Source organism: Centruroides vittatus, unplaced genomic scaffold (genome assembly GCF_030686945.1).
Source record: "Centruroides vittatus isolate TY-2023 unplaced genomic scaffold, ASM3068694v2 contig_817, whole genome shotgun sequence".
Taxonomy (NCBI): Eukaryota; Metazoa; Arthropoda; class Arachnida; order Scorpiones; family Buthidae; genus Centruroides; species Centruroides vittatus.
The window spans coordinates 1062102-1083315 of NW_027122532.1; the positions used below are offsets into that span (position 1 = coordinate 1062102).

Consider the following 21214-nt stretch of genomic DNA (forward strand, 5'->3'; position numbering starts at 1 on the left):
CAAAACCGTATAAGAGTTTATTCCTCACTCTTTTACGTGTGATTTTTACGTGTTTTGTCGAATATCCACGCTCTCTCGGTCTAGTGAAAGTTCCTAAGACGATGCATTATCTGTAGCTACGAAACCGTTACGTTCTATGTACGATACAACAAACATACGAACGAGTTCAATGACCGATGCCGCTAGCGAAAGGCATGAACGAACGAAGCAATTAACATGCAAACCTTCCCCCCTTTAAAAATAAAAACAAAATAAATAAATAAATAAAAAATATATGTGTTTACGTATTGCATTACACAAATAAAACATTTGGTATATTTATACACACGCGTAAAAACTTATAACAAGGGTGTGATATGTGTGGAGTTTTAACGCGCGATTCTGCAGGGGGGTGACTCCGAAAAAATCCCGAAATTTCATCTTTTAAAATATTTTTTAGGGGGATTTAAACCGTTTAATCCCCTGCCACACACTAAAGGTACAGTTTGACAGACGTTTCGAGGGGTTGCAATTAAGTTTTAACACAAGGTCGTTGACACAAAGTGACTTACCCAACATCTAGATGCTCTCTTGACTCTTTCCATGCAAAGATTATTATATCCGTTCGGGTTTCATTCGAGTCCTTTTAAGATTTTGATTTACGAAAGAAAAATATAATAAAAAAAATCCAACTCTTCCGACTGTAGTGCACTTATCACTAAAACCACGTCTCTAACATCCTTCGTTCGGCATCCCGGAGGAGAAGACTGTCCTGCACCTTCGACCAAGCATTTACACATGGATAGGCTCGACTCGTTCCGGCCGGTCGACGTGAGGTGGCGTTGTGTCGGCGTGACGTCAGCGCCGACGTCATATTGCTAAATGGAATCGGTTAACGAATCGAGTTTTTCGATTCGGGTCCCTATATTCGCGTCTCCGCTCAAACACGTCACATTTTAAACATGTCACGTGCTTCGGGTAAAGTTTATATATACTTAAAAGAAAGCGGTTGATGTAGTGGTCCCATGGTGTAATGGTTAGCACTCTGGACTCTGAATCCAGCGATCCGAGTTCAAATCTCGGTGGGACCTGCTAAATTTTTTTTCCTTATTTTTTTGGCATGAAAATTTGGAAAAATGATTCCTCTACTGCGTGACGAATGTTAGAGTAAAATAATTAAATTTTTAAAAATTTTTTTCCAGCCGAAAATGGTCAAAACTCGACGTGTCTACTTTTGTATTGTTGTTGTTGTTGTTGTTGTTGTTGTTGTTATTATTATTATTAATCAAATTTATTCGGTAGGAAAGGCATCGAAAATTGTGTAAAAGTTCATGAATGGGATGATTCCTGTTGCATTGAAAGGTCGCTGACACACGGCACAATGACAGTGACACTATCTACGATCGGTTCCTATTGACACGGCACTTCCACTTGTTCGATATTTGTTAAGCGATGACGATAAATGTTGGATCCACCCTTAATTAAACATAATCCTAAAGGATTTAACGAGTCCCGGAAGAGGGCGATCGATCAAATTTCGCGATTTTCCATCGATTTTTTTTTACTTATTTTTACTCTTCCATTCTTTTAAAATATTTATTTATTAATCTTAATGTGTAATTTAATTTTATCTTTACTCCCCCCTCTCTCTCTCTCTCTCTCTCTTTCCCCCCGTTTCAATCTCCCGCGTATCGCGTCGCCATGTCGCGCGCGCCGATGTTATCTCGCTTAATTTTAATTTTTCCTTTTAAAAATCCTATTCTAAAATATTAAAATTTAAGAGTTTTAATTAATATTTGAATTTTTAAAACGGAAGATGTACTGCGAGATTTAGAACATCTCAAACGCGACGCGATGCGGCAATCACCGAGATTATTCAAACTCAGTAATTGCCGCATCGCGTCGCGTTTAAAAAATTCATCTTTAATTCGATTGTTTAAAATTTTAAATAAACAATAAAACTTCCGTTTAAAAATAATTTAATATTTTATCTAATTAAAATTTAAAACCTGACTGAAAACAAAATAATAATAATAAATTCCACAAACACGAGATATTAACACAAAATTTCAAATTCTTCTATAATTCCGGTGTGACGTAATCGACAATTCACTTACGTCACATAACGACTTCCGGAATACGGTGCCTCCCTCTGTTATCAAAAAAATGCAGTACACACACACACACACACACACACACACATATATATATATATATATATATTTACACAATTAATTACCTTAACTAGGTTAGGTTTTTCTGAAGCCGTTTACTTAATTAAAGAAAAAAAAACACAAACGAAATTAATTATTTTACACGAAACTAGATTATAATAATGCATATTATTAATATCGATTATTATTTTTCCCGTACTGTACAGTACTTAATAAAAATCGGTCATTTATAAATAAACGCTTTATCTTATAATCGAAGCAAAACAAAGAATGGAGAGAATGACTTCTACTCTTTAATGTCCACTCTCAATTCTTTCAGTCGACCCCTTTATGGCAAAAATATAATTTTAGCCAGACATTCATGACATGGCCTGATTCGATTTATTCTTTTCGAAATATATTTCCTTGTCTGAGATGGATAAATTATTAAGAAAAATTTTCCTGAAATTTTTTTATTTACCCATTCCTCCACTTCGATAATCGCTCGAAATTATATTTTTCTTGAATATAAAATTAAAATTCCATCCCCTCTAACAATACAGTTTCTTCCATACCAGTTGCATAAATATAGTATGCTCGATACTTGTTATGCTGTACTTCTTCTTTGATGTTTATCGGACATTTCTTTAAGTTTATTTATGTTTTATAAATAGTTAGCAATATTATTTTAGGGATATTTTATATCCTAAAATAATATTTTTCTATAATTAGAGTTGTTTGTAACTGCTTTAGTATGTTGTAGGTTTATAGTTAGATTCTTGATCTAGACTTGATTCGTCTTCTTTTTTATGTGGATGCAATTCTTATAGAAATTTTTTTTTTAAGATTAAATATATATAAATATTCTTTATAAATGTTACTTTATTATTGTTAAAGTTTGTTACATACATACTTAACAAGGTAAGGATATGATTGATACCCTATCTTGGTATGTATCAATAGATACCAGTCTATGTATCTTGCTTTTACGTGAATCTTTCGTATTTAATTACAAATAGCCAAGGTAAACTTACAATTTAAATGTATACAAGAGCCGTACCGTAGTTGGCAAGGATCTGTATGGCTCTTGTATATAAATTTAAATTGTAGATCCATACAAATCCTTACCATCGTAGAGATGAAGTAAGGTATAGTACTATATGATCGATACCTCATATCTGTATGGCTCTCGCATTTAAATTTAAACTGTAGATTGACGTGGCTCCTTACTTTTATACGACAAGAGACGTGGATCCGTAATTTAAATCGATACAGGAAAAATGGTAAGGATCTATGTGACTCGTATAAACATAAATCGCGTGTACTCGTGGCTCCCGTATAATTTTAATTTTTAAATTCGCGTGGCTCTTCGTATAAATATACAAGAGCCACGTAGCACGAGAATTCAATGGCCCGTTACAGCCTCATGCACGGTGTCGAATACAGACATTTTTCTTCGGGGGAAATTTTGGGGGGAGATTCTCTTATAAAAGATTTGTTGGGACCCCCTGTTGGTGAGCGCCCAGGCAATTGTCCTTTTTGCCCATAGGATAATTCGCCACTGCGAGAATTCACTATTTAAATTCACGCAAGAGCAATGCAGATTCTTAAATAACCACTACAAATTATAAAAGAACTGCGAGAATCCATCATTTGAATTAAAATAAAATAAATTTATGGAACATTATATTTTATTTTATTTTAAGTACGGCGCTTAAAAAAAGAAGCTTTTACAGTATAAATGAAACTGCTACAGCGTAAATTCTTGGAGCGAAAAGGTATAATTGCTCGTGATACGCTCTTCAGAGCCTATTGCCGAGTCCTCGGGTCTCGCCTACTTGGGTCACATCTACACGAGAATGAATCATTTCTAAAATTGTTTCGCTTTAAAACATGATTTAGAAATTTAAAAACAGATCTTTTTTAAATAAAATTTTAGCTTCCAGACTTGATATAATATATATATATATATATATATATTATATCAACGTCGGTAAAGATTAAAAATACCGATCTTAATCATCGTTCGGTTTCATATTGGCGCGAGATACGTCACGACGATTTAATCGCATTCCGCTTAAACATGGCTTCCAAAACACGTTATAGATCAGTGACCATTTATAAAAATTCTTTATTTTCGATTAAGCAACGGTAAAATATCAATCTCCTTTCTAGAATTTAAGACAAAAGACATCCAAAAAAGGATAAAAATTCCACGTAACAAGAAAAAAAAAAAAAAAAAATTGTTTCCGGAAGTAAAAGTCAAAAATACTTGGGAATTGCCCTATGCGACCCGGTTAAATCTGTATACAACCGATACAGATCTTCCATTATTGACCCAATAAAGCAGGCTATTTAATTCTTATGTCAGGATCTAAATAAAGAAAAACCGATTCCATAAATAGATAATTTCTATAACTTTCCACTTCATTTAAAGATCAAAGATTGTCCGAAATAAAAGACTAAAAAAAAAATCTAAGTTTATTAATCAATCGGCATCGCGAGATAGCAATCGCTATCGCTATCGCCAGGCGACATCGAAATAAACCAATTTTCGTAAGCAGAAAATAGAAAATGGCGGAAGTCTCTCTTAAATCTTTGATCTCGAGATATTTTCTATTAATTTTTTTTCGGAGATTGAATATGTTTTTGGCATTCCAAACGTGACGCGAAACGTGACGCGTTATCCATTCTTCCGTTAAGAATCTCCCTCCCTCATTAGTCAGCAATCATCTCGAATGCTTTAATGGTAATTTTATAGTTTTAGTTTGATGAGGCGTTCAAAATTTAATTTTATTTAATTCGAGAGTGAAAATTTGTCGGAAATTTCACGCTTGAACTTCATCCGCGATTTCGGCAAGGAAGCGACTTCCGTCGCTATAGAAAGGTTTTTTTTTTTACCATTTAAATTTCATTATAACGGTTTATTATAGGAGTAAATTTTCGTGAAATTTATATCGAGATTTTCATTAATTTTATTGTTTTAATATTATTTTACGCGTGGCTTGGGTGATACGAAAGTACAGTGGGTCCTTTCTGTAAGCGAATAAAATACAAATTTATTTCATGAAATTCCAAAAAAATTTGAAAATTATTGAGTATTTCGCTGTTCCGTTTAGTATTTTAACGTGTAATTAAATATTCGGCCGGAATTTAAGAATTCGTGCCTTTTATGGCGTAGCAAAAGGCTCGTCTTTGCAGGACTTGGCGTTTTTAGTTAAATGTATTAAAAATATGGAAGGTATCGGAATTAAGAATTTCATCGGAAACCTTAAAACTAAGTTTAGCAATTATTGTAACATAAATGAAAGAATTTGGTGAAATTTGATAATGGGAAAACCCCTCCTAAATGTCAGACTTCTCGCCTAGTTTCAATATGTAGGGTTGTTTTTTCCCCTCTCTAATTTTAATTTCAAATGTAAGGTAGGTCACTTGTCCGGTTAAGAATATCTCAAATTGTTTTAATAAGGAAAACGAGTTTTCTAAAAATATATCGCTGCGCGGCCGCCATTTATGACCCATTCACTTTCTATACAACGTTGGGGGAATGCGACATTCGAGTTTTTTTCCTCGTTTTTTCATATAATGCCTGGATTTTTTTTAAATTTTAATAAAATAAAATTAATGATAACTGTTTAAACTAGATTTTCAATGCGTATAAATATAATTTAATAATCTGTACGGCTCTTTAATGTATTATTTTTTTCTTAACCCGTACAGTACCTGTTAAAAGTCACGTTTTCATTTGTACCCTTGCAAAAATCCATCTAAAATTTAACTTAGAGCTTCGTCTTCCTTTGCCATTTAGATTTTGGGGGTTTCTCTACCTGTAAAACTACTTTTCGAGTGAAATTAAGCTTATCTAACTCTACATAAAGGTAATTAAAGTAGACTCTACCTGCAAGTACAGTACTTTCAGGTAGAATTTACCTATAAAAACTGCAAAGATAAAGACAAACTCTTCTAAAGATTGCCTCTAAAAAATGGAGAGGAAAGTTTACCTTTTTTTCTAGTGTCTGTTTCTAAAAATTGTTTTATTCTCCTTAAAACAATTTTTTTTGGAAGGTTACCAATCCAGCTACCTCAATTTTCAGTATCAAGTAAATTCTTAAAATAAAATTATGCAGAACTGAATAAAAATGGAAGTACCATTTCATCACTTCATCATCAAAAAATGAATTAATAGTTTGAATACATCTTCTACAATGACGACTTACATTCTCCATTAATTCAATAGAATAATCACTTATCTCCACGAGATTTGTGTGGGACCTGGAGTAGCCCTACGAGCCTTTAACTTTCTCCGAGCCAAAGGAAAAATCCCCAGTAATATCTTGAATTTCGTGTTCCGGTTAATCGGTATATCGGTTAAGTGAACATTCTGAAAATATATCTTAATAATTTTTTTTTATTGTATTAAAAAAACATCCTACCAGTAAATACGAGTTATAATGTATTGTGTAATTTTACTATTTTAAAATGAAAATTTTTGCAAAGTAAGAGATTAAATGTGGCATAATTCACTTGGTATAAATTATATATAGGAACTACAATGTAAATTATGCGATATTTATTTATAAGGAGACTTTTGTAGGAAGTTTTATAAGCGAGCGCCTGTAATTATCTATAATTCCTACAAAACTCTCCCGAAATAAGGCACCATTTTTATAAACGGGAACCTCGCGAGGAGAAATCTGTAGAAAATTTTATAAGCAAGCACTCGATAATTCTCAATTCCTGAAAATTCTCTTTATAACTCCTTTTATAAGCAGGCACCCCCATAGTTCTTAAAGAGAATTTTTCAGGAATTATGGAGAGAATTATAGAGTAATTGCTTATAAAAAGTATTCTACTTTCCATTATCAAAAATTTCCGAGAAGGAGGGGGTCGAGTAAACAACCGTTAAAGTATGTCGGATGGAAAAACGAGACTCGCAAATTTAATATGTTTTTTTTTTATTAATATAATTATCTATAAAATATATACAATGTATGAAGAATTTAAAAAAATTGTCTTGAGCGGGCGTAACGGGATCTAGGAGGCCGAAATTCCGAAAATTCGGGCCCCGTGCGATAGAGTAATGCTAGTCACGCCTTCGAAACCGGATAACAATTTTCTCATCACAGTAATCAAACTAACAATATAAGGAATTGGTATTGTAAATTACTAATAAATTCAAGGCAAATTTCAAAAGGCACTAATTTAAAAATTCCTAGATTATTAATTATAATAATAAAATTAACATTATAGTAAATAACAAATTACATTGGGAATTCCATACATTGGCATACAGTCAAAATGAATTTTGGAAGTTTTGTCATTTGGCATAATAAAGGCGAAACAAAATTAAACTTCCAAAACTCTTACATTTTGGCAAAGTTTTAAAATTAATTCATTTCCTTTGTTTTACTGCTTTTTTTAAATTAAAATATTTAATTTTTTTAAAATAAAAGATAAAAATATAAATTTTAGAAAATTATAACAAATTCAATAATACAAAACGTGCAACAGCTCAAAGATAAATGCCCGTCGACTAGGATGTTAGGCAGGGGCCGAGGGACGGGACTCGAACCCGGGCCGCCGGAGCGAGACGTCCGAGTCGATTCGGCACGGTTTTCCCAATTTTGATGGGATTGGATTTTCCAAAACGAGAAGTAACAATGTGTGGCAGCACCGGTGAATAATGTCCTAACTAAACCGTTTGTGAAATATTAAGTGTCCAAACTGATTTAAATTCAAAACTTTTGTCAGAGTAAGGATCCAAATTTGATACCTCAGACTTAAATTTCTTGCCCTGTTAGCCATTTGTTCAATACTCAAATTTGATTTTCTAATTTTCAAACGTTAGAATTCGTGGTATAGATAATTTCAATTAATGTCTAATTCTGTTTCTTTAAGAATTTTTTCCATAATTTTCAGCAGACACAGCGGATGAATGTTTAGTTGACAGAATAGTATTCTATCTGAAAACTATGGAAAATACAAGTAAAATTCTGGTTTCTTTCTCTTTATTAGAAGAAAAATGATTTTTTTTGTTCCTATTTATTTATCTATCTACTGTAGAGAAGCCTTTAAATAGTCATTTCTTTTTGATAATTTTAATATGAACAATGAGATCTCAATTAGAAGAGCAGCTATCTTCTTTTCTTATACTGACAAGAATACTTCGTCTGCCACGACTAAAAACTGATCGGACTTCATTGTTTTGTTTGCAAATCTGAAGCGTAGATAAACTATTTTCAAATGGAACGAACGAAAAGAAATGGGCAAATCGTAACGGAGGGTTGCGTTAAATCTTAAATTTGTGTTTTGCGCTTTGCTCGAGTCCCATAAGTCCCCGTCTATAAATTTCGAATCCGATTCTGTTAAACTTCGAGGCTGTTGCACGATTTGTAAACGAGTTATACTTATTTTAATAACAGAAATCGTAAAATTTCACAAAATATATTCCTTTATACAACTGTAGGATGTAGAAAGGAATATTATCTCTATGGCAATCTAGCTATATGGATGACTGTTGAGAAGACTTTTGGTGTTTTTATAATAATTCTAATAATAATAATAATAATAACAAAACATGATACAAAAAAATCAAACAAATATTAATTAACACTCGTACAGTTCAAAATATTAGTAATAAATAATTATTTAGCAATTATAGTATACATAATACATTGTAATAACATACTGTAATTGTGCTAAATAAATTTGATTAATTGTTTAACAATTTTAATAACTTTCCTTTGAAGACAATAATAGTAATAATACAAATAATGGCTAATCGTTTAGAGTGTTATCTATTGTCACATGATAGCATGCGTGGGAAGTTAGTTGATACTGTGCTTAAGTATAGGATACAAATTTATTCGTGGTGAAGATAAATTCACTATGTTTGCACTTTATTTAGAATGTTCAATGATATAAAAGTCTAGAAAAATAGAGGTAATTAGGACTTATATACATAAAACATTAACAAACAAGATACATTGCTCTCTGTTCTACAAAAAATAGGAAGGTCTCAATAAGAACCAAATCCAAATCCAGCAGTAAAATTATCTTATTGCGTGATTAGCCAAACCCAAGATGGCCCTTTTAGTGCCCAAAGGGCAGAAATAGTAAAAGCAAAAAGTCCGGAATACTTATCCGATACACATTCCAAATCTCCTGCATACTTGGCATCACTTACTTTTGAATGAGTTAACACTTAATGAAGGTCAAATTATTAGTAATCATACACAAACAATGAAAGAAAACAGACATGATTTCACTTGAGTATATATTAGAAGATGAGAGGGATGAAGAGTAAGGAAATTGAAGGAGAGAAAGTATAGCAATGAGATGATGAGATGCTACAGCCTGACAACAGTACTACCAACAGCATCTTTAAAGCAAAAGCTTTGTTTACGATCTCACTTTATGCACACAAATATGTGATTATCAATACTCTGTCTTAGTTCGGTACTCAGAATCCAGTACTACTAAAACCTTTTAACAATATTAAGTTTCATTTGATATGGATTTCACATTATAAGAACTTAAATAAAAGGGACTTCGAAGGTCTGTAATTGCCCGTAGCCCGATCCCAGGATATGTAGCTCCAGCTTTACTAATTAAACGATTTAGAATGGGGCAGGACTTAAGATCGGGACATTTTTTTTCGTCTCTCGTAACTACTCAAAAACATTACAAAGGACAGAAGAGATTTATGTCACGCTCTTCTTTAATAAGTTTCTTTATGAGAAGGATTGGGACAACAAAATTTAAAGCTGTGGGGTGTCCATAAAGTTACCACGTAGTGAAAAATCTGTAACAACAGTTATACGTACAATATTGCACGAGACCCATAAACCGAATGCAATATTGTACGTAACTGGACAATTGATACCGAACAGACAACTTACAGGTCTCTTGTGCAATACCGTACGTATAAAGTTAATGTCGTTACAAATTTCTCGCCGTACGGTACCCTTTCGGACTCCGTACGAGCTCGTTATTTCCGTAACATTTATAACATCCAAACAATACGTACAATGCAGCCATCCGCACAGTATCAGATAACACACTAAACAATTGTTAAACAACGATAAAAACAATTATTTCCGATTTTCAAATATTTCCTTTCTAGCTTGATACAATATTAACAAATATAATTAATAAATTTTCTATGTATATATATCAATCTTAAGGACCTATCAAAAATATTTATTCTTTTATGTATATCAAAACATACTTTGATGTTTTAATACACTATTTTATCTTTTATCTAAGTCTGAAAAACAAACTAACTTTAATAAAGTAGTAACGATTGTCAGAAAGATCCAAACAGAAATCAAATTTATATTAATCTATAAAGATGAAGTAAGTGATTAAAGAATTTAAAAAATCTTCACGAGTTAGCACTTTGAAACGGTTTAATTTCGTATGCTGCCAACCTTAATTTTGTTCCTTTTGGAGTGACCTAATTGGATCTACGTAACGACAATCATTACGGATCTGATTCATTCTTACAGGTTTCAGTCTATAAAAACGATCGGGACTGATTGATAATTACGGTTAAGACCATCTAATGACTTAATCGTCATTACGGACCAGGATCGTTACATTTTTATCTCATCTTTACCCTTGTTATCTGTTAAGGTAGGTTCACATGGGCATACTGACTACTGCAATACAGATACAAATTACCAGTACGTGCCAATACAATGACAGCTTGACCAGTTTATTAAGAGTCAAAAGTATCTTGACTTTTACCAAACCTTTTCCTTAAAATTGGCAATTGTAAACAAAAGCTTTTCAATCAATTGCGTTCTAATTTGGTGGCACAGTATAATGCAAACAGCACCTCTCTATGTTAGCATACACCATTTTGAACCTAGCTTTATAGATGATTCTGATCAATAACAGTAATTAGGTCCTTACGTAAGATAATACGTAATCACAGATCAATCAAATAATCGGCATCGTCTGTAACGGGGTTAGAATGAGGGATACAAAAGAAAATCCACTGGCGAAAATCACGAGTCCTAATCAGATCAAAGCTATAAATGGTTGGCTTAATATTACATAAACTAATTTAACTCATAAAGATTTTTAAAATGAATACAATTCAATTTACAATTGGTAAAACAGGAGGAACATTTACAATTGATTAAAAAAAAGTTTTTCTAAAAATTTTGCAATATTCTCTCAGAGTAAACATGTATTCTAATGCTTATTTCTCTATACAAATACACAAAAATTCTTAAAAAACTAGAAATTCTAACTACATGAGGTAGGTTATCATCAAAAATATTGTAACTATAGTACTGTTTTATGAATAAATCTAATTCATCACAGTGCTATTATTAAGATATGCTTCGACGAGACTTTCGTACCTATTGGAAAGTGTATTTCTTTTTTTAATTAGAAGTCAATGAATCTATAGATTTTGTTTAAATTTTTTATTAATTTAGTCTACCATAATTTAAAATACTTTATAGAATTCAGTGAATAACCTAAATTCTGACTACATTTTCAATTTTAAAAATTTGATATAATCCTTACAATTTCCTCCACAATCCTAGATTCTGCATCATAAATTAAGATTGCGTGTCCAGAAACAATAGATTCAACTATATAATACCACACAGAAAATATATTTCATAGTCCTAATGTAAACATGGGGGTTGTAAAATAAGAAACTACTACGTATCACTCAAAAATTCCCAAATTTTTCCCGCAATTAGATTTTGAATTACAATAAAATTTTTTGGGTCAATATTCTAGTAGTATTGAGAAAAATACACACAGAATTTAAATCTACATCAATGTAGTCTAACAATAGACTTTTAAAATGTGTAATTAATTAACTAAAGTATTCTTTTATCTGTTTTTTTCCACCTCAATTATCTAAGAGTTTTATATACTAAAGAATTTATAAAACAATGTATTATTGGAGTCAAAGAAATTAATTAATGTCCCATTACTCTTACATCCATCACCATTTTTTCCCTCATCCTGTTCGTCGTTTTTCAAGTCCATCATCGGGGGACAAAAGCAAACTAATAAACTTACATAAAATTTAAAAACGACCGAACTATAGATATTTGTAAAAGGTGCTCTGGAGGAAATCGAATTTATCATCTGCTTTTAAGTATAAAAAAGCATTCGACAATGTTTAGCTTGGCTGTTTTCAAAATCTAAGTTCTTTTGTGCTTTTTCCAATGGTGAACTTAGGTATGAGAGAACTGCAGTTTCCTTCTGTTTTGACTCCAATAAGGGTTTTGTGTGTTGTTTGAAATTTAGTTTGGAAATTAGCAATTAATTGTAAACTTAACAAAATCATAATTTGTAAGGTTGTCAGGAATTATCTTATAGTTGTTATGCCAAATTTATGGATTTTTCTAAATGAGAGAAGAGGAAATATTGTCTTACATATTGTTCTAAATGTGAAAGAGAGAAGTGAACTAGATTTTGCATGTTACTTATGTAATGACAAAAACATAAATCTAAGAGCAGCAATTCAAACATTCCAAGTATTGAAAGAATTGCCGGCCGTACAGCCGAGCAATTAAAATCTCAATTTATCACCGAGAACCGATCTGCTCGGATATTTTGGGATACCTCTCTATAATTTATTTTGTGAAATCTTTAAAAATTTATATTAGCAGTTCCTGATATGTTGAGTGATTATATTCTGTTTGAACTTGGGTTTTCTAGCAGCAATTGATAGCAATTGTTTCATTTAATCATTAAGAGAATTAATAATGCATTTTTATTTTTTAAAATCAAAATCAGATTCTAATCTTTCTAACTAATCAGATTTTAGGTTGTTCACTGTATTTTTTGTTTCAAACAAAACCCGAATCAGATTAACGAGGATAAAAAGTCATTTTACGCTACAGACTTATTAAAAACCTCTTCACTTTGAACGATTTTTAAGAAAATTATTCACTATGATGAATGTAGTTTCATTGAGAAGATGGAGATTTCTGCCAAATTTGTCAGAAATGTTTCTAGAGTAAGATCTGAACATATTTATTTCAAGATAATCACACTTAAAGCTGATTTATAATAATTAAAATTTTAAAAAGAAAGTTACATTTTACAAACTTAATAGTAATTAAACAAACTACCTAGTGCCGTACGCTAAAGTACGATTCTTTAAATCAAACTCTAATGCACTTCTGAGTCTATTTACTTGTCTAAATATTCTTGAAACAGCCTTTTGAATATTTGAATATAAACCTTAATTTTTTCTCACCAGAAATCAGAATATAAAAATTTGAAATAAAATTTTAATTTCTAAATTAAATTGAAATTTTCATTTATTATTCTTTCAATGTCATGTAACAAATAACAAAATACAGAATGTAAAATTTCCAGACTAATACAGTACAAACAGATAGTCTCCGGTACATGTTTCAATGAAAATCATTTGTTAAATTGACATTGACATGACATGTATCTAGCAATCGTTTTGCGTAAAATATCGTTTGAATATTAATAAATATTTATAAATTGAAGTAAACTATGTTTATGTCAAAGTCTAGTAACAGGCCCATCTTTTCCAAAACCCATCAAATATACCAAAAGTGTGTGTCCCCAAATACACAAACTATTAAGATTTCTCCTCTTTTATAATAAAATTCTCAATTTTATCTTCAAAATAATTAATTTTATATTCACAAAATAATCGTGTTACTGATCTGTTAATAAATAAATGGCATTCTAGATGTAAATTTTAGAACATAAATCAAATAACCGTCTACATCTCAAAGCCCACTGTTTAATAATAAGCGAAATACCATATTTTACAGACTATAAGATGCTATGGAGTATAAGGCGCACCTGAATTTTGGAGGCAATTTTTCGAAGAAAAAAGTGCGTCTTATAGTCCGTAAAATATGGTAATTGAATCTGGCTAGTTTTCCACTACAAAAATGAACCCAATTTAATATGGCAATCATTTGACTTGTAATTAACCATATAATTTTAATAACAGCATTCATTTTAACATTTTATTCAGCCACAGACAAGAAAATATACACTTAACTTACCCAAAAATATTTCTTTAGAATGTGAAAATTTGGCAAAAATCTCCTCGGAAGGCTAATAAACGTATATAAAATTATCTTTACTCAATTTCTAAATATTGTGTTTCAATATGGCAGTTTCGTTATAATAAATTGTCTATTGAGAAAGGAAGTAATTGAAAAAAAACATTTTTTTATAAAAACAAATGACTGGATATATATATCAAAACTTCAAAAGTTTTCAAAAGAATTAAATGTAACATATTTACAATTTACCAACAAAGAAATACAATGCCAACAAAGAATATTTATATAAAAATCATATAATAAACAATTGGACTAGTCTTAATCTCTTATCTACTAACAACTTATAAAAAAATTTAAAATGGCTTTGTATGGCTCTTGTTGGTTTTGAAAATGTGTCCTTGCCTCGAGTCGAATGTTTTATGTCTTCGATTTTTCTTAAAATTCCTTCAGACAAGAAATTTTATCGGAAGTGCACGAAATTTATGAAAAATTTTCTGTTAGCAGTCTCAAATCACTTTCTACCGAATGCAATTTGAGATTCTTGTAATTACATGTTGCTATATTCTACTTTTTTACTTAACTCTGACATCTTCGTATCCAACATTTCCTTTGATATTTGGTCCCACACTTTTTATGCGCTTTGTATAACAGTTACATTTGTGTAATATATATATTTTCTCTCGACTTCTTAATTATTTAAACGTCTCTGATCGCCGGCTCGTCGTCGTCGTCGTGATTTATTCTCCCGTTTTCCTTTAGAATATCGTTTGTGTGACTGTATATGTTATCGTCCGAACTTCCGCAACCCAGCAGAGGATCGTCGTCTGCCGACTTCTGTTTATAAAATACAGAAGACTTAATTAAATGCTAATTATATAAATTATATGCTTTTATAATTTGAAAAATGTTTTTACCTGTTTTTTGTTGAGTAAAATGTGAATTATAAAGGCACTTAAAATCAATAGTACTGCTAAACCAATAGATAAATAACTGCTAATTTTGGCATATAACTGTGGTTTAAAGATCTTTGACTTTAAAACTTCTGCTAAATCTTCAGTTACATAAAACGTCTGCAACAAAAATACTGTAGATGAAGTGTTTTGCCTTTCAAAATATTAAATATAAAATAAATAAGACTTATTAACTAGTTTATTGGGTATTTATTATTATTGATTGATTTGCTATAACTTCAAGCATGCTTCTGCAAGTAGTAATTTGCAAAAACAATACTCTTTGCCAACAATCGTGTCTGGGACTAAATTTATAACGATTAACAATGTTAATATATTGAATTAAGACAGTGTTGTTGCTTCTACAATAAGACAGGTAATGTAGATTAATGTATTTTGTAGTGTATACTGATGAGGTGGCCACTTTGCTTCATTTCATGCACAAAATAACAGTGAATAGACTATAGTAATTATAATCAACAAATAAAAAAGATCATAAAAATAATAAATTTAAACAGCCTTAGAAAAAATAACAACATTGTAAAGAATTTTTTGAAGTGAATATCAATATAGGAGTTTAAGAGTAAAATACATCATTGATTACATAGTAGACTCTCAAATACCCATGATAAATGGGAAAAATTTCACCTGTTTTAAATCTGATAATGTTTAAGTTTTCAAAGAAGCAGAGAAAACAACACTACAACCACCTCACATAGTTATTCACTATAAAATGGACACTACAGCATTGCTTTCCTTCCCCTTCTTCCTGCTAACAGACTGAAAAGCAAATGAGTCATACAACAATTTGTCATAACTTAATGACTCGTCCATAGGGACTTTTGGCATCCCAGTTAATTGAAAGTCCACTAATTTTATTTATTGGGCAATTCAAATTAACCTGACAATGAGCAATTATTGTGACATCGTTGTATTGCCGGGCTGCAATTTTTAATCATATTTTTAATTTATTTAGTTTAAAATATATGCTCTCAATCTCAAATTAGTAGTGGCTTGCCCTCTGTACATTATACTTTTCCTTTAACAATAGTGACATGTCGGTCGTCTATCTAACACCCTTCGGGGAAAAAATTTTTTGAATTGAATTGACGTAACTTCCAGTTTGCATTGGAAGTTCTAATATAGTTAATTGGGGCATCCTGTACCTAAGGCTTCTATATCTGGTCTTGACTTTCACGTATATAACTGTTCTCGAGATTAAAGAAAGATAGAAGACAGACAAACAGATGACAGTGGGAATTTATAGGTCTACAATTTTTTCAAATTGCAGCCCAATTACTAGATACAAGAACTGGACTGTTTGGTGGATAATCAAACACTTCTTAAGAATATCTTTGGTGTAATTTGCAGTGTATTATGCGTTTGATTTATTCGTTTACAGCAACACAATGTGTGGATGATTTTTTCCCCAGGAGGACTTCTTTGGAAACTTTTCCCTATTCAAGTATTACAAATGTGAAGAAAACCCAGAAAACTCCACTTGACCAGCCTGTTATAGGGGCACAAACACATGATCGACTAACAGTGGTTTTATCCACCCAGCCACTGATGGATATGCAACGTAAGGATGAGTATTGTCTTGAATAAAGAAAATTTCAGATGACAATACTTCAAAAATTGAGGATCAATTCAAAACAAACAGCACAGAGACCTTTGTCAAATTAAAAGTTTTCTCTAAAGGAATCTTAATAGTCTTTGTTCTAATATACTAAATTTTAAAAAATTAAAACACAAAATTATTAATTACCACTTCTTGCCAAAGTACAGGAAATACCAATGGAGCAGGAGAAAGCTTATAAAATGGCCTAGAAAAAAAATCATAGAAACTACTTATAAAAATGATATTTATATTTCAACATAATAATAAATATAAAAGAATTTCATTCAGTATATTTTCATAAATCCAGAGAAAATTATCAATAAAAACAGATTATTATTCAAATTAAAATCAGTTTTACGTACCAGATAAAATTAATTTTTTTGAGATATAAATTGATTTGTAAACGAACCGATGCATTAACAGTTAATCCCGTAATCTGAAATAATAAATTTCGCTTTCGTTAGCTAATAATAATCTTCTGTCATCTCAATATTTTTATTTTAAAATGTTTTTGATTAAATAAGAAAAACCTAGCTTACATTGTACGTATCTTTTTTAAATTTTTAAATTCACAATTGGCTTAACTATTTAATTAATAATTTTTTGTTTTCAACAAATGATTGCTTGAAGAGAAGGAAAAAAAAATCAATGAAATGGTAATCTAGATTATATTTATGATTAAGCATTGGATAATGTCATACATAGCCAATCAGAATTGGTTTTATGTACAATGCACAATCTATATTCTGCTAGTTGTACAAGTATAACTTCACAATACAACAAACTGGAAGTGCTGCCATTATTCATCTCTTGCTTCAAAGATTTAATCAAGGATTTTTAGTCATTACAGTGCCTTTTGATCTAAAAGTTAATCATAATCTGCATATATTTTGATAGTAGTTATACAGGGTGTCACAGGAAGTGTTCTTCTGGAAGTAGGTGATAGAACTCGTCAAGATAAGCAAAAAATGTAGAGTAATGTATTTGCAAATTCCAGAGAGTTATCAAAATATTCGAGGTTAAAATTGCAATAAAAATTACTTATTTTAGAATCCCAGTTTAAAGGAAAAAACAAATAAATGCGATGACAAGTTTTTTGTGATTGATTTTCAATCCATCCTTCCAAAGAATCTTTGCAAAAGTTCAAAATTAATTACTTTAAAAAATCTTTTTACCAATTACTACATTGAAGTTTAATAATTCTTGAATTTTATTTAATAAATTACTAGCTGTATTGCCAAGATTACACGTGACTACTTTTTGCCGATACAATTCATCAGCTCCCGTTTTCAGTCATAGGCCAACAGCTGGCAGGTCTAAGTGTCATTTGGCAAAACTTTAACGTCAAATATTTTGGTAACTATCGCAAATTTGCAAATATGTTAGTGTACATTTTTTGCTTATCTTGACAAATTCATCCATTTCCAGAAAGGACGCTTTTTTACAATATCTTGTGTATGTACATAAACCAACGTCGGCAAACTCAACGTACATAAGTAATCTGGTAGTTGCTGGCATATCTTGTATATGCATCACTCTTTTAATTAATTTCATGTTTATAATTGTTTGAGATGAAAATTATTTCTATTCTAGACAGTATAAGTGAATCCTGTTTCATCACAGAGCCATTTTATTTTAATTTTAAAATTTGTTTGAAGTAAATTTTCTGGATGTCTTCAAATTAAAAACATTCAAAAACTAATATAGCTGATGTACACAAAGCTCCACAACATTATCGGGATTCATATAGGGCTTTCACGTTACAGATGGGGTATCAATTTTCAAGACCAACAGAAATAAAATGGCCAATCAATGTCATTAATATAAAATAACTATTTGTTTTATTAACATGTACTGATTCCTACTGATTCATCTGGTTGTTGTATGTATAATTTAGTTACAGATTCATTTTTGAAAGGCTAAAGTATTAAAAAACAAAACATTGGAATCATTCAAGCATCAAATTGGAATCACAAAATTACAGTTCAAATGTCAAGACTGTATTAAAACAAATTAAAGAACTATAAAATAATTATTTTCTATCTGTTGTTACTATAGACAGCTATCACTTCCAATAAATGTAGTCGGGCATTTAAAGATAAATATTAGTAAATAACCTTTACGTTAATTAATTTTATAAATTAAAGTTATTAAATTTTGAATTATTTCTTTTTTTGTAGTTAAAAAATGCTTAACAATGCATTCTTATTGAGCATATATACTAATTACAAAGAAAGAATAAGTCCAAATTTAATGGATTTAATTTATAAAATTAATTGATGTTAAATATTGATAAACAATGTTTATGTTATCTTCAAATGCCCAAGTGTATTGGAAGTGAGAGCTGTCTATAGTAACATCGGATAGAAAATAACTGTTCCGTAGTATACTTTAAATAGCTTTAACACGTTCGTGATATCTGAACTGTAATTTATGATTCCAATACTTAATCCTTTCAAAAATGAATCTACACCTAAATCATACATGCAATGACTGTCTGGCTGTACGTAATTTTAGTATGTTAGATGAGTTCAGCCTGCTGCTGACCTTACACATCTAACATACTAAAATTCTTCTCACACTTGCAACAGCTATCCATTGTCACTCCTCTTACAGAAGCCACAAATCTACAGCTCCTACAGATTACTCATGTTGCACAATGATGAGTGATTATGAGTTTCTAGGATAGGTTTTCACCTTCAAAATGCAGTCACCATTTTTGTTTACGGTACTTCCTACACATAGTAGACAAAAAGACGTTTGAATGCAGTTGAGATATGAAACTATGATGGTTACTCTATTGACTGGTGTACATTGTGTACTTCTTGGATAATAATTAACATAATTACAATAATTTAAAACAGTAGCAGTCATTTTGAAACACTTGTACTTTGACAAAAATAAAAAAAAATAGAAATTGTATTACAAACAATGCCAAAAATTATTTTCTGTAAAATATATCTTAATTATTTATGTTCACAATGGATGGTGTTATTTGATAAATTATATAGTCTAATATTTTACTATCACTTTTTATGTGGAAGATGATTTAAAATAATGATGATGATAAAAATAATAATAATAATAATAATATGTATTGTTTTTAATAACTGAAACTGTCATTTTTATGTATAAAGGGCATTTACTTACAGGTTCTAAATCCATAAACCATTTATGTTTCAATGGTTCTGGGGATAACCCTTTCACGGCACGTAAATACGAAGGATCGGCCAAGTAAAAATGAGGATACGAAAGAACAACAGGCGCACCTTCAAAATTTAAATAATATATTAAACAAATTGTAAAATAATGTTCATTTTCTTATATAAAAAAATAAGAAAATAAAATACCAAATTGACAAGGACTGATATCCATTGCTCCTGAAGGCAAATTTTTCCCTACATTAAAACAAGCATTAGCAGGATTTTCGCTTGCATTCTGAAGGACCGAAATACCCGCCTCAAAACGTTTCGATGGTATTTTAAATAATTCGGAATCTTCTTTATAATCTAAATACCAAGATCTGCAAAAAATAAAGCCATTAAAATTGGAAAATTTATGATAAATTTAAATAAAGCTAAACATTACTGGAAGAAATATTGGTCAATCAAGATCCTTACTACCTTACTAACTGGTAAAATGTAATAAATACACTCACAAACATCAAGACCAGTTAAAATCCCAACAAACTTTACTCATATGAACATTTTCATCCATTTTACTCATACATATGGTTTCATCTGTTTAAAGTCTGTGGGATTTTAACTGATCTTAGTATCTGCAGGTGACTTTATTGGTCAATTAATGTTACTGCTTTTTTCTAAAGTATTAGCTATCAAGTCTAGTGAACTGATAGATGAATACTGCATTCCATTTGGAATCTCTCTCTCTTTTTGCCTCTTCCTGACACACAAAAACAAGACAATTCTCCACCATATTTTGTCCCAAAGACTTCTTTAACATGATCAAAAATAATTTTAGAGTATTGTTTTCATGTTAAAAAAAATTGTTGTAGTTTCTATGCAACAGCATATAAATCACAGTGTGCATTTTTTTTAATACACAATCTGCAAATTATAGGCAGGAAATTATAATGTAAGATGTTCAAAAAGTTATTGTGCAATGAAAAGGATTTAAGTCAATTTTATGTATGGTGTTACAGTTTCTCCTACAGAAAATGCCAGAAATGTGCCCTGGAAACCCAAAATTTGGGAAGCAGAGAATTAGTGGGTCATATTCCTTGCGATTGGCAAAGAAGTCTTCCAAAAACTGGAACATCTGTGAGTGAGCAGTAATGCAATTTACTGCAAAGTAAAAACACGAGGCATACAACCTACAAGTCTCGTACACGATGCCATATGCGTAACTTTAATGTCATTATAAATTTCTCACTGCACAGCAACTTTTCAGGCACCCTAAATTTGTATTCTCAATAACTTTTAATTTTTTCAGGCATTATATAATTGTATA

General features: G+C 30.8%; 2 protein-coding genes and 1 non-coding gene across 5 annotated transcripts in view; 1 reads left to right on the top strand and 2 right to left on the bottom strand.

Annotated features, from left to right (window-relative positions):
• Positions 1–724, bottom strand: part of LOC136982229 (ecdysone-induced protein 74EF-like) — a 99189-nt gene extending 98465 nt beyond the window's left edge. Inside the window, exon 1 of one of the 2 annotated variants that reach the window (XM_067278680.1) lies at positions 552–724. In XM_067278680.1, the coding sequence (XP_067134781.1) occupies positions 552–558 (7 nt within the window). In that variant the 5' untranslated portion in view covers positions 559–724. The remainder of the gene's footprint in view (positions 1–551) is intronic. The other variant, XM_067278681.1, reaches the window with a different exon arrangement.
• A 274-nt stretch (positions 725–998) lies between these two features.
• Positions 999–1070, top strand: TRNAQ-CUG (transfer RNA glutamine (anticodon CUG)). The gene has a single exon. It is a non-coding gene; the product is annotated as a tRNA-Gln (tRNA).
• Positions 1071–13933: 12863 nt separating this feature from the next.
• Positions 13934–21214, bottom strand: part of LOC136982234 (scavenger receptor class B member 1-like) — a 47752-nt gene continuing 40471 nt past the window's right edge. For both annotated transcript variants that reach the window (XM_067278692.1, XM_067278690.1), the window contains exons 10-15: positions 20095–20267; positions 19895–20013; positions 17107–17180; positions 16892–16949; positions 15088–15243; positions 13934–15007 (exon numbers count right to left, since the gene is read on the bottom strand). In XM_067278692.1, the coding sequence (XP_067134793.1) occupies positions 14870–15007; positions 15088–15243; positions 16892–16949; positions 17107–17180; positions 19895–20013; positions 20095–20267 (718 nt within the window). In that variant the 3' untranslated portion in view covers positions 13934–14869. The remainder of the gene's footprint in view (positions 15008–15087; positions 15244–16891; positions 16950–17106; positions 17181–19894; positions 20014–20094; positions 20268–21214) is intronic.